This window comes from Paramacrobiotus metropolitanus, unplaced genomic scaffold, assembly GCF_019649055.1.
Source record: "Paramacrobiotus metropolitanus isolate TYO unplaced genomic scaffold, Prichtersi_v1.0 Parri_scaffold0000013, whole genome shotgun sequence".
Lineage (NCBI taxonomy): Eukaryota > Metazoa > Tardigrada > Eutardigrada > Parachela > Macrobiotidae > Paramacrobiotus > Paramacrobiotus metropolitanus.
The window spans coordinates 828592-840716 of NW_026570233.1; the positions used below are offsets into that span (position 1 = coordinate 828592).

General features: G+C 45.1%; 2 protein-coding genes across 2 annotated transcripts; one reads left to right on the plus strand and one right to left on the minus strand.

The window, feature by feature from the left end:
• Positions 1-415: 415 nt before the first annotated feature.
• Positions 416-6877, plus strand: LOC129584352 (regulator of telomere elongation helicase 1 homolog). Its single transcript, XM_055476502.1, has 6 exons — positions 416-1159; positions 1871-2380; positions 3061-3647; positions 4298-4820; positions 5239-5936; positions 6297-6877. The coding sequence occupies exons 1-6, from the start codon at positions 626-628 to the stop codon at positions 6337-6339; spliced, it is 2895 nt and encodes a 964-aa protein (XP_055332477.1). The 5' UTR covers positions 416-625; the 3' UTR covers positions 6340-6877.
• An 801-nt stretch (positions 6878-7678) lies between these two features.
• On the minus strand, positions 7679-10323 carry LOC129584344 (uncharacterized). The gene is made up of 4 exons (XM_055476494.1): positions 10094-10323; positions 9842-9990; positions 8257-8557; positions 7679-8118 (listed from the first exon to the last, which is right to left on the minus strand). Exons 1-4 carry the CDS (start codon positions 10125-10127, stop codon positions 7775-7777), a joined length of 828 nt encoding a protein of 275 aa, XP_055332469.1. The 5' UTR covers positions 10128-10323; the 3' UTR covers positions 7679-7774.
• Between the last annotated feature and the right edge of the window lie 1802 nt (positions 10324-12125).

Here is a 12125-nt window from a genome sequence, read left to right on the forward strand (position 1 = left end):
ACGACCTTCCGGTTTAGGCGCGATTCAAGTATTACGTAACGGCTGAGGGGTGGGGGGTGGGTCCGGCTGGCGTTACTCGCCCATAAGTAATACATGGATAAAGGTCACAAAAGGGTGGGGGGGTGGTCGAAAAAGTTCAAAATTTCCGTTACGTAATACTTGAATCGCGCCTTACGGTTTCCGGTGTCTCTCAGTTCTAACTTCTCACTCTGTTCGGTGCTCTGTGCATGGTGCACCCGCATTTACCGGCAGCCACGTTACTGGCGCCGTATCGCTCATTAATTTGCGCACCGCTTTGTCTCGCTGGCCAATCAGCATTGCTGCTGGCTGTAGTTGGGCGTGCTCAGCGCTTGCCAGCAGTTTCAATACTGCGCGACTCAGCTGCTGTGTTTTGACTGCGTTTTGACGATGAGTTTTGACTTTTGACTCCAGTTTTGAGACTTCTTTCAGTCTTTCACTTTTTAAATCCTTTTGTAAAATTATACGTACGTAAATTTCATGGTTCGGTATTGGTCACCCTGTTTTTCTGTTGACCTACGGTTTAGGCTTGATAAAGCTGTGAGCGGAATATGAGATCGTAAGTGATCATTCCTTTGGGCAATTCTGTCGCTGGAAGTTGCGGAGAATGCCTCCACCGTTGCCGCGTCCGCGTTATCTGCGAGATTACAGCGTCCAGTCCCGTGACGTCCCTATCTACGGGCGCTACATCATCCTTCCAGCGCGTCTCCACGCCGACGAAGACGCCCGCCGCCTGGCGCAGGCCTTCGTCGAGCGCCTCATTGATCGCGACGGCGTGCGCGATGATCCCCTGGAGCCACATTCCGCGTGTGCGCCCTTCTCCTGTTTGGAGCTGTACGATCTGCACGGGGGGATGCGCGACGTGATCTGGTGCATCATGCTCAGTTTCGCCAGTGCCAACTACGCTGCGACCGTCGTTCGCAGTGGCGGAGATGGGCAGTGCGCTTCGACGCACCAGGAGCAGGCCGCCAAGAACCCGCGACGCAAACGGCAGTTTATCCATGCCTCGTCGAGTCCGGACAGCGCGCGTGCCTTTCTCGAGGCGCTGCAGACCGTGCGACGGGAGCTGGAGGTGCCCGCATGGAAGAATGTGAAGGTGGCAGCGCTCCTCGAACCCGGGAATCTCTGCATCAACAACCAGGTGAGAAACAGTCAACCGTGAATATTAGGCAGAACACTAACAGTTAATAAAATGATGATTATAATATGTGTTATCGAGTAATTCATGATTAAACCTTTAGCTATTTAATAGCTTTTTATTTTTATCGCATTGTTTTGGATTTGTTGCTGTTTTGTTTCGGGGCTCGGGCACTGGAGCGTCGTCATAAAAATGGTTAAATCGTACTGTAGTAATTTATCAGTTTTGCATTTTTCGTTTTGATTGTGGGTTTTAATTCGAAACTTTCGTGTGAATTTTTTCGTCGTTGCTTTAAAAGATCTGCTTTGATCGTGATTTTTGGAGATTGGTTTTTCGCGCTTTGGAATTTTCCTGAATGTTTCTATCCAGTTTTCTCTCTGAAAATTTTCAGTGCACTTTATATTAGTTTTGCTCTGTCGACTGTCCTTATATTTGATTAATCCAGAATTTTCTTATTTATCATTCAGGAAAATTTGCAGTAGATAAACAGCAGTATAACAAAATCCTGATTAGAAAAAAGAAGTTGTTTGTTGATCCGGTCTATCCAACGCATTTCTCTAGAAATTGACAACATTAATATTTAAAAGGCACTAGGCAATACTCATCAGAATAACAAAAAATGCAAACGCAGGTACTTCGGTGTTGAAATTCGAACATTAAAAAAATAAACAAACATAGTAGTTATTTGCGCATTTTCTTTGATCGTATTTTCAGATTTTACGAACTTTTCCTGGCTCCATCCCCGAGCGCAGCTTATCCTGCCGCTCCCTGCTGACCACGGCCTCCTGCCGCTTCAAGGACGCTCTGGACAGCTCGCCTCTCACCACCCCACCCTCACCCCCCGACGACATCGAGGAGCTGATCAACCATTCCCGCTCGGCCTCCCGCTGCCCCTACTACGCCCTCAACGCCCACACCCCCGACGCCGACATCGTCTTCACCACGTACGCCGCCCTGACGGAGATCGTGGGGGAGATGCGGTTGCCCGGGGAGACTCTGCCGTTGGGACCGCACACGGTCCTGCTGTGCGATGATGCCTTCGCGATGGACAAGGCGCTGTCGACGGCGTACAAATGGACGCTGTTGCCGCGCGGTCTACGGCTGGTGGGGGATTATGTGCGGGAGCGGGAGGCGTTGCGCTATGCGGCGGAGGCGACGCCGGGGATCAAGCAGTACGAACGGGCGCCGGAGCAGATGCAGCACTTTGCCCGGTTCATTGAGGCGGTACGTAGCGCTGATTTACTGCCCCCGATCAAGGTCGTTGTAAATGTTTAACTAGCTACCTGCGTTTGGATTATTGGAGTTTTGCGTAATACTTTTTTTGCGCTTTTGATGCATTTAGAAAGTTTCTGCGGATTTTTTGTTTTCTAGATTTATTGCCTGTCGCGTTAAAAATAAGGCTGTGAGCTTTTAATCGGGATTTAGGACTTATCACTTTTAGAAAGTTATGAACTGCGGTTTTAAAGTAGAATTATGAGTGTTTTTGATCCTCATTCTAGTGATTACTCAGTAGTATTTTTGATCCTCCTCATTTTCTTAGTGTTTTTGATTCTCATTTTGTTGTTGATCCTCATGAAATTTTTAAATGCTTATAAATCAGTTGACTACCGTTTTAAAAAGTCAAGCCGTATTTTGGTGTCACTAGTCAGTAGTAGCTACTCGAATTTTTATAGCCGGTACAGTTCGTTTTTTCATTTTTAATTTACATTTTCGGTTTCCGTCGAGCCAGCTGCACTTCTGCATTTAATCGTAAATACTCTACGAGTAGTTTTAGATTACCTAGCTATGAGTGTGGAATCGATTTTTATTGACGAAACTTTTTGCAAATGGTTATTTGTTTTAGTTGTTTGCGCTTTATCCGTGCTATTGCTCACGAAAAAATAATTAACATGTCTTCGTTGCAGTGCATTGAGTTGGCCTGCAACACGGAGCCCATCGTCGCGCAGTTCGCCTACCTGTCCACCTTCATCCGTCGTTGTGGTCTGCGCCAGTTCACCCCCGGCACCCTGCACTCCCTGATCATGTCCACCGCCTACGACATGCTATTCGGTAACCTCCTGCGTCCGTTCATTATCCGTGCCGCCCTTCCTTCCCTAGCCCAACTGCTGCGCTTCGTCACCCTCCTGGACAGCCACGACATCTGGCGCTTCTTCTTGAACCCCAACCAGAAGCTCAATCCCTTCCGCGTCCTCTTCCGCCCTGATACCCAACGGTATCCGCTGTGCCGCTTCCCGGGCATTCAGCAGGGGGCGGGCGGGCATCGTCTGCGCAGCGTGGTGGATCCCGCCTTCCAGAATGGGCGGAATCAGTGGAAGGCGAAGAAGGAGGTCGCCCGGACGAGTGATCGGGAGTTGAGCCGGAAGATGGATTTGGTGGGGTTTTCGTGGGTGCCGGCGGCGGAGACACTGCACCGGTGGAAGGTCGGGCGCATGGTGGTGTACGGGACGATGACGCCGGTGTCCCTGGGGGCGCCGCTGATGCCTGTCTTCCGGTTGGTGAGACTGAAACATTACATGCACGGATCAATACACTAATTTGGTCTATTGCTGTTGTTCAGCTTGAATTTTTTGCCGATTGGCCGAAAATCGATACATACATAATAAATATATACATTCATGTACTGTATATAATTTTATTTATCTGATTTTTTTGTGCGTATCCCACCTGCTCACAATATTTATTTCTGTTTATTTCAACTAATCAATTAATTTTATTATTTCTTTCATTTATCTGAAACTAGGGAATCATGTCGTCAAATTTTTTTATGAATGCATCCAATTTAAGGAACTGTTACTGTAAGTGCTTTTTTGAATTTTGTGTTTGTTTTCCTTCCCTGTAGTTTTAAATTCTGAAGTTATAGCGGCGGCTTGGATTTAGTATCGGAACCTCTTGAAAGTATGTTGAATCACCAGTTTCAGTCCTTTGGCTGGGTTTAAAAAGGAATATGCGGGTACTACGCTAGCGAATTTTTACCATGAGTTAAACCGATCTGAATTAACTCTTCCATTCTGTTCGGTGCATTTTCCCTGTCATTTACAAATTTACGGTTGTTTTTATCTAATTTACGGTTGTTTTTTATTATTTGTATAAATTTCTTTTCTCATGGGGGCTGAAATTTTCAACTGCACTTCTTGCTGACAGACTGAAGCCGATGAGTCCCGATGATCCCACATTATGCTGTCGCTTCCTGGACCACGGCCCACCCCCGACCAGTCTCCTGCTGAAATGCGCCCAAGAGCAGCGCGACAACGTGGAGTACCGCCGCGTCCTGGGCACGATGATCAGCAACATCCTGACCGTCATCCCACAGCCCTACTGCGTGGCGGTTATCTTCCCCACCAGCGGCTTCTTGGAGGAGTGCATGGTGACGTGGAGTACGTCGCCGTGTGGGGAGGGGCGGTTTCTGCTGGAGCGTGGGGTCACGACGGTGCAGGCGGACTTTCAGCACTTCATCCGGGCGTGTGCTCGTCCGGATGGTCTGGAGCCAGGGAACGGTCGTGGTCATCGGCATGCGGCGGTGATGGAGGACTGCAAGCCGGTGGTGCTCGTGGCCCGCAGCAGCGCGGTAGATGGACTGCAGTTCCGCATTGGACAGAATCGACCGGTTTCAGTGGTGGTGGTTGTGGGGATGGCGTTTGCATATGCTGATGATCCCGCCGTCAAGGTATATACAGAAAGCCTGCCGAAAATTCGAAATAAAAATGTTCCGCAAATAATAAATCGGTTATGAATTATTTAAAGTTTAATTTTAATTTAAGGAAGTTAGTTACAGTTTTGAGCAGTTAACGCTTTTTAAAAATGAGGGCAAATTTAGAAATAAACAACGAAAAAAAATAGCAAATTTTGAAATAGACACCGAAAAAAAATTTGGATTTTTTACCGGCTAAGAAAAATTTCACAAAAATTATACTTTCCCGCTTCCAGTGACTTTTCCATGTTTTGTTGTTGTTTTCGCCAGCGTCGCGGTCATGATTAAGATGCATCTTCTGCCAGTTTGTTATATTCTGAATTTTGAAGCCATGCATGAAATTCAGTAATTTACTGATTTTAAATACAAGCTAAAAATCACTGGTGTCTTACAGAGTAAACAAGGTTTTTTCGACAACGTCTTCGGTAAAAAATGGGGCAAGGGGAAGAGCTACTACTTCCAGGAGGCCGTCTACCAGACCCTCCGTCCCTTCCTGGCCGCCAGCGGATGCACCGCCTCGCCCCTCGCCGGCGTGACACCCCACCGGCTCCTCCTCCTTCTAGACACGCGTCTCCGCCAGCAGAAATCATACCCATTGGCCGTGGACCGTAGTCTCAAACAGTCCACCGAGGACTACACCACCATCCTCCAGACGACCATCCCCGCCTTCCTCCGCGCGGCCCTGCATCGCGCCCCCCTCCCGACCATCCTCCAGACCACCCTCCCCGCCCGGCTGGCCGTGGATCCCCGTCTGAACCGGTATCTGCGCACCCGGTATCCCGTGAACTGGTGTGGGAAGAGGGCCTGGTGCGGCACGACGCTGGAGAAGGCGGCGTGGTGGCGCGGCGTCCTGGAGGGGATGGAGCGGGCGGTGGCGGTGTATGAGGGTGATGGGGATGTGGAAGCAGTGGCGCGGTCGATCCTGGAGGCCCTGGAGATGGAACCACGGGAATTGCATTTGCTGCGGGTGCGGAGTGAGTGTCTGCCGTGGTTGGCGGGGATCGTGCGGTTTATCTTGGATCCGGCCAAACAGGACGAGTGGGCGCGGGCGCTTAACGCGTGGAAGGCGGCCATGGAAGCGAAAGCTAGAGCGTAGGTGCCTCGTAACGTGTACAAATGGAAAGTTTTTGAAGAAATTAGTTTATTGTTGTGTAAGTTGAATCCAGTCATTCCAGTGTAAGAAATAATTAATAAGCGTTTTATTCGATATATTGCACGATAAAAAAGGAATAAAGAATCCTGGTAAGTCACTTAAAATAGCTGGGAGGTGATTACAATGTGTAAGTCCAAGGTGGAACTTAACGCAAGGAACAGCGTAAAGCGGTAAAATAGAAAGAAATAGAATTATACTAGATTAAAACATATGATCTTTTTATTAGTTAGCCCATAGAAAAATTTCCTGGCAATCTGGTTACGCGTGGCATAACATCGGTGCATGTTGTGTATTTTTAGATTGCCTGCGCCAGCGGCCACCTGTGGCGATATGCGCGTGTAGTAGTGGCAGACTGGCAGGTGTACCGACACGGGCTGCGATTCGTAGTGACTCGTTGGACGCTGATTCAGTAGCGCGCAGCTGATCCTCGCTTCCTCCACCGTCTGGATCTCGCGTTGATGCATACGGTTCTTGAGTGATATTGTAGCGGATGTTGTGTGATCGGTTGTTCTCGGTTGCTGTTTTCATTGTTTTGACCGGTTTGCCATGAGCGCAGCATGCTGTACTGCACTACGGATTCGGTAATTCACGTTCTAATCTCACTTCTGGCTGACGGTTCTGTCTGTTTTACCTGTACGCCTCACAAAATAGTAAACTGAGTTGGTGATCCTGCATCTTCCTGACTGTGGCATCTGGTTTTGCATTTCGTTGCATGCATGTATTTTCGATTAACTATCGCGTAATTGCAACCTTACTCTAACTAGATTGTCACAACCTTCGTCGACTTGCTGCAATTCCGATTGCGGCTTCGCTGCTGCGGACTTAGCTTTTTTTTCAACAAAATTTTCTATGTTTGATATAAGTTTTTTTCGAATCTCGCCACTTATCGGTACGAGCTTTAGAATGTTTTAATTTATCCACGAAATTCTGCTAGAATGAATTTCTTAAATTAATACTAGTACTGCTGATTCGAATTTCTGCTGTTTTGTGTGCTGAACCGCGATTGCACTGCAAGTATATTCATTCGGACCATTAAACGGCGAAATTTTTGTTAAAACTTACTTTTTACTAAGTTGTTTGACAAAATAGAAGATGAAGTAGAGAGCTAACAAAATGCTGCTAACTAAATATGTTTTTGGCCGTACGCATAGGGTATAGACCAATGGTAAAACGGCCAATGTCAAAACGCCGGCGGAAATTTTGTGTGGTCAAAATGCCAGCGGAATTTCTTGCACGTGCATTTTTTTACGGAAAACATAAATCGATAAAAAACCGATTTATTATTAAAGCGATTACAAGTACAAACACGAAATACAAAAAGCACTTACGAGCTTAACACACTATGAACTCGGTATTCGTCTCTAAACAAAACTATACTACTGTTAGTTCTCAACCACGCTTCAGCGTTCGGCAGACAAACAGTCAACAATAACAAACAAGAACGAAAGTTAAAACAAGCTGCAGAATTGTACGAGCATCGACTGCGCAGTGGAATACCAGTCAGCTAAACATAATAATTATTCCCGTACAATCAAATGTACATCAATGTACGCATAGTCCTTTACTGTAGTGGTTGAAACGTTGGGTATTTTCGGCACAGCTTTAAAGCGAACCGAACTGGTAAATTTCATGGGCCTATTTTATTATTAGACTTTTGATATTATAAGTGGTTGTTACTTACAGTATTGTTGTTACTTACTTGTTGTTACTTATTGTTGATTTTATTTGCAGCAGTAGCACAACACCAGATAAAGCGGACCAGAGTACACGATACACACTAGTCCCAGCCTATCGTAAATATATCGTTCAGCACTGTTCGATAAGCCGCCATGTAATGTTTGAAAGTGTCTGGATATGTACCAAGAGAACAGCTATAGAGTCTGTTATCCCAATTGTACTTGGCGAACTTCCCGACATCCAGACAATACGGCTTGAGAACGCTGTTGACAGCCTTATCTATGGAATCTTTTTCAGACTTGTTGAGTTGGTAGGGTCTAATTCTCGTATAGACGTAAATATGGGTGCTGGCACAATTACCCGATGTGCGGTTGTGTCGGGCGCACCAGAAAAATATGATGTACGTCTTGTAATCAACTGACCAGACAACGGAGCGATCATATCCTAGAAAGAGAAATAGGGCGATTTACACGATGAAACTTTGTTTAATAAGCAGATAGGTAGATTCAATTATAATGTTACTTACGAACTGTTATTATGCGTAAGCTCAAATACAGACTGCTAAAAGTAAGCTATTCGTACCGTCGCGAACGAACTCCTTTTTGTCGGTATATTCCACGTATGGTCCAAACTGCTGAAGGTCGTTGGTAAAGTGCGCTACTTCCAGCACGAAAGAACAGGAGCTGTTGCGGTTATTTGTAGCGTATTTGACCTTTTCGATATAAATTACTGTCGCCGGCTTGGGTTGTTTTGGATCAATTGGATCAACAGTGTAGCCTCCTTGCATATAGTAATAATGTTCTGCATTCCATTCGGAAGCGTTGTGATGGGTGCGATTGTCGGTATTATACGCCAGGTATCCGAACCATTGAGTGTCTACAAGCTATACATGCAAAAGAAATTATGGAACATGGTCCGAACTCCGAAGTGAAAGCCGCATATACAAAAGCTGAAACAGTTAAACTACAGAGTACAAACTCGAGTCAGAATCAAAACCAAATTAGCGGGATACCTTTCAAAATGAAAAAATTAATAGGATTTGACGATTTTAAAATCCGTTGTACAATTTCGGAAATATGATGTGAACATAATTATTATGTATTTCAGAATGTTCTACAAGTACTGGAGCTGATCGGTGAGTGCCCGAAAAGGCTCTTAAGAGAAAGCCCGCGCTTTCCTGTTATCTGTTTCATGGCTTGCAAAATTTGCAGGAGTTATAACATTTAATTTAGTAGGTAAATGTATAAAACTATGTATTTCCATGTAAAGCAACACGGAGAAATGTATATGGTGAGTGTTCGGTTAATTCGCTGGTTCGTGCAGTGAAAATGTTCGTTTCACTGTCAAAATTTGGCAATGTCGAAGTTAGAGCCCCCAAACAGTAACAAATTTTTGTACGGCTACGTACGGTTACGGCAGAAATAACTGGATTGACCGTACGGTATACCGTATACGGCAGTACCGTATACGGCAAGCCCATTGTAAAACCGTGTTTTTGGCTTACGGTTACGTACGGCACTTTCGTTACAGTACCAATTTTCACTACGGTTACGTACTGTTGTGCCGTACAGTATGCCGTATACGGCAGTACAGTATACTGTTTGGGGGCTCTAGTCGAAGTACAATATCACTCTAATAATAGTAAATCACCGCACATTGACTTGAAGATAGGGCAGCTAGTAGAAATCCTTGGAAAAATATTTTTATGGGTAATTTTCCAGTGGGCGTTGCTAAATGATAATATTTTTAAAATTTTCGTACCTTTAATAAGTAGCATGTCATAAGTACAATGTCATACAAACGTAGTACTAGAAACATTTATGACAGAAACACTTCCTCAATGCTATCCTGATCGGGAATTGTACCAGTTAAACAGATCGCATTCCCCCGTTGTATCTGTATAGAGAGTCGCTGTCTAAAAAACTCCGTCTAAAAAATGATAATATGGATGCTAAGATGACATTATCCCAGCTTAGCTATCGAAATAGATAAATTAGCAACTACATTAGCTTAATAATTAAGGTTATGTACTGCACACGCATGTAAAGATTGTTACTCACTTATCTCTATTTTAATTACTTATCTAAATTTACTTAAAAAAGTTAATTATACAGGCATTTATTTAACGATTTACGTATGGATTGTACATTACATTCACGATACATACGTGTTTAAGATTGTACGTAGCGTTAGTGCGCGGAATGACATTGGGGATCGGCAAGCACTGGCCACTTCCGGTGCTGTTTCCAGGACTTGTAATATTAGTCGTACTTCCAGCTGCATTAGTCGTATGATAAATACTTGCGAGTAGAATGCCTGAAAGCCAACGACCATAGCACAGATAAAGTCCATGAATAATCCTTGCATAATCCTTGCACGGGTTTGTATTAGAGCTATGCACAATCTAAACGACACTTACCAACACAAACAAATCTGGTATGCCAGCGCCGCATTTTGTTTCCTTGCGGTTGCACTAAAGGTCAAACCACAAAAAGCAGATTTTGCAAGGTAAGATTAAACATACTAATACTAATGCACGTTTTAGGGAATTAGCTTGGCGCTATGCTGCTGCGATCGAAAAATAGAGGTGGTTGTTGATTATTCTATGTAGACGTAGTCGCTTTATATACGTAGCCTTACGTGCCGATATTTTACAAATGACATTGGATATTTATTCAAAAATTATTCGATTCACTCCCGCACAATCAGAGTACCTGTATTTTAAGTGGAGGTAAATCGCCGTTGGGATGTTTAGATCTAATTGTCCGTGCCTCAAGGTGAATTCAAGGAGCTTTTGCAAACAAAGGAACGACTGGAATAATTACGGTTAAACAGTCGCATTTGCTGGAATACCTATAATCGCGGGTTGAACGTAACTAGTACCTATGCCGGAATACAACGTATTGTTTCCTGTGACAGTTAGAGATTAATAGTTCATTGGTACATTGATCCCAGTTGGTGTCCACTTCGGCTAACTTCTTGCTCAAAATCCTTAGTCGCATATTTAACACTGAAGGATAAAATCTGCGAAACAGGTTTGCACTAGTTCGTTGCAGCGCTTTATATTTCAGTTGTTTGACAGATAAATATGTGCATAAATAAATGCATTAATACAACATATTCGCGTGTCATTCTCATGCTTGAAAACTGAAGTACGTCATCGTTTCCTTGATGGTTTTGCATCGAAATTAATTTTATTCAGTAAATACTGCACACTAGTACTCTAAAAAGCGCGCGCGTAGTAGTTCTTACAGTTGCTAGCTCGTTACAGCAAGATGAAAATGAATTAACCGGTTAGCACCGTCTCTACCCTACGAGTAGGAGTTTATAGAGCAAATTTATTTCTTGCCGCACAAGGAATGTGAGTGTGAGTGTGACGACGAATGACGCCACTGCTCCCATCAGCTTTCTTCCATCCTGATCCTGTGTTACATAGTACTGCCGGTATTCTCAGCTAATCTCCCTTGCTCTGCAATGACTGATGCATGCTTTTTCCTTATTAGACAACCTCCTCCGCTCCGTGGCCGAGATCCTCCAGATGTACGTACACCGAAGAGAGCACAAGCCAGGTCAGACCGGACGACGTCCAAGTGACCTTGGTCAGTATGGACACCGGGCGGGTCCAAGCTCTATCGCCGCAGAGCGGGATGACGCGGGTCACCGAGCTGCACGTGTCGACCATGGTCGTTGTGTGTCGATCCGGACCGGAAGCCCACTCTGAGCATGATGCCCATCCACCAGCTGCTAACGGCGTCAGCGCCAGATGCTAACAGCAGAATGTCCTGGATGCACGGCTGACGGCCTTTACCAAAGTGTGTCATTAGTTTCGGGAGCTGCCCTCGCTGAATCTGTTTCCAGTAGACCCTACTATGGCTCCACTGGCCGATGCACAGGCAACTGCGGATTAAACTGTTCTTTGCGTGGATCGCGGTCAATCCCAAGGCACACTCATCGTCCATGAATTCAATGCTGGCTGAGCGGGACGATTCGCTGGCAAATAAGAACGGGTAAATAATACAAAAGATTAAGTTCACCAAAGTTCCAGGCACTACTGTTATTTCTATGATCTGTCTTGGGCCACATATTATATCTGAGGCAGAGAAAACTTTAAACTGTCGACGATTGTCTCACGATACCACCTTGTAGTTCCGAATGTACTGTAGAAGGGGAAAAAAACAGTCATTCGAACCGCTTCCGAGCCTCCGGCTGGACTGGTGTCGGCAACCTGGCTGTGTGTGACGTTTTGGCTGAACATGGCGTTCATGTACCGCACCAGATGTACCTATTCTATATGAACTTTTTGTCTCCTTTTATTACGACTCATCATTACACGGCTTAGCGGCTATAACCGGACACTGCTGCTTTAAAACTGAATTAGGGAATAAAACCAAAACATCTAATACGATAAGTACTGTCTTTAACATTATCAAGCGGTTTAGGCGTGGCAAAGT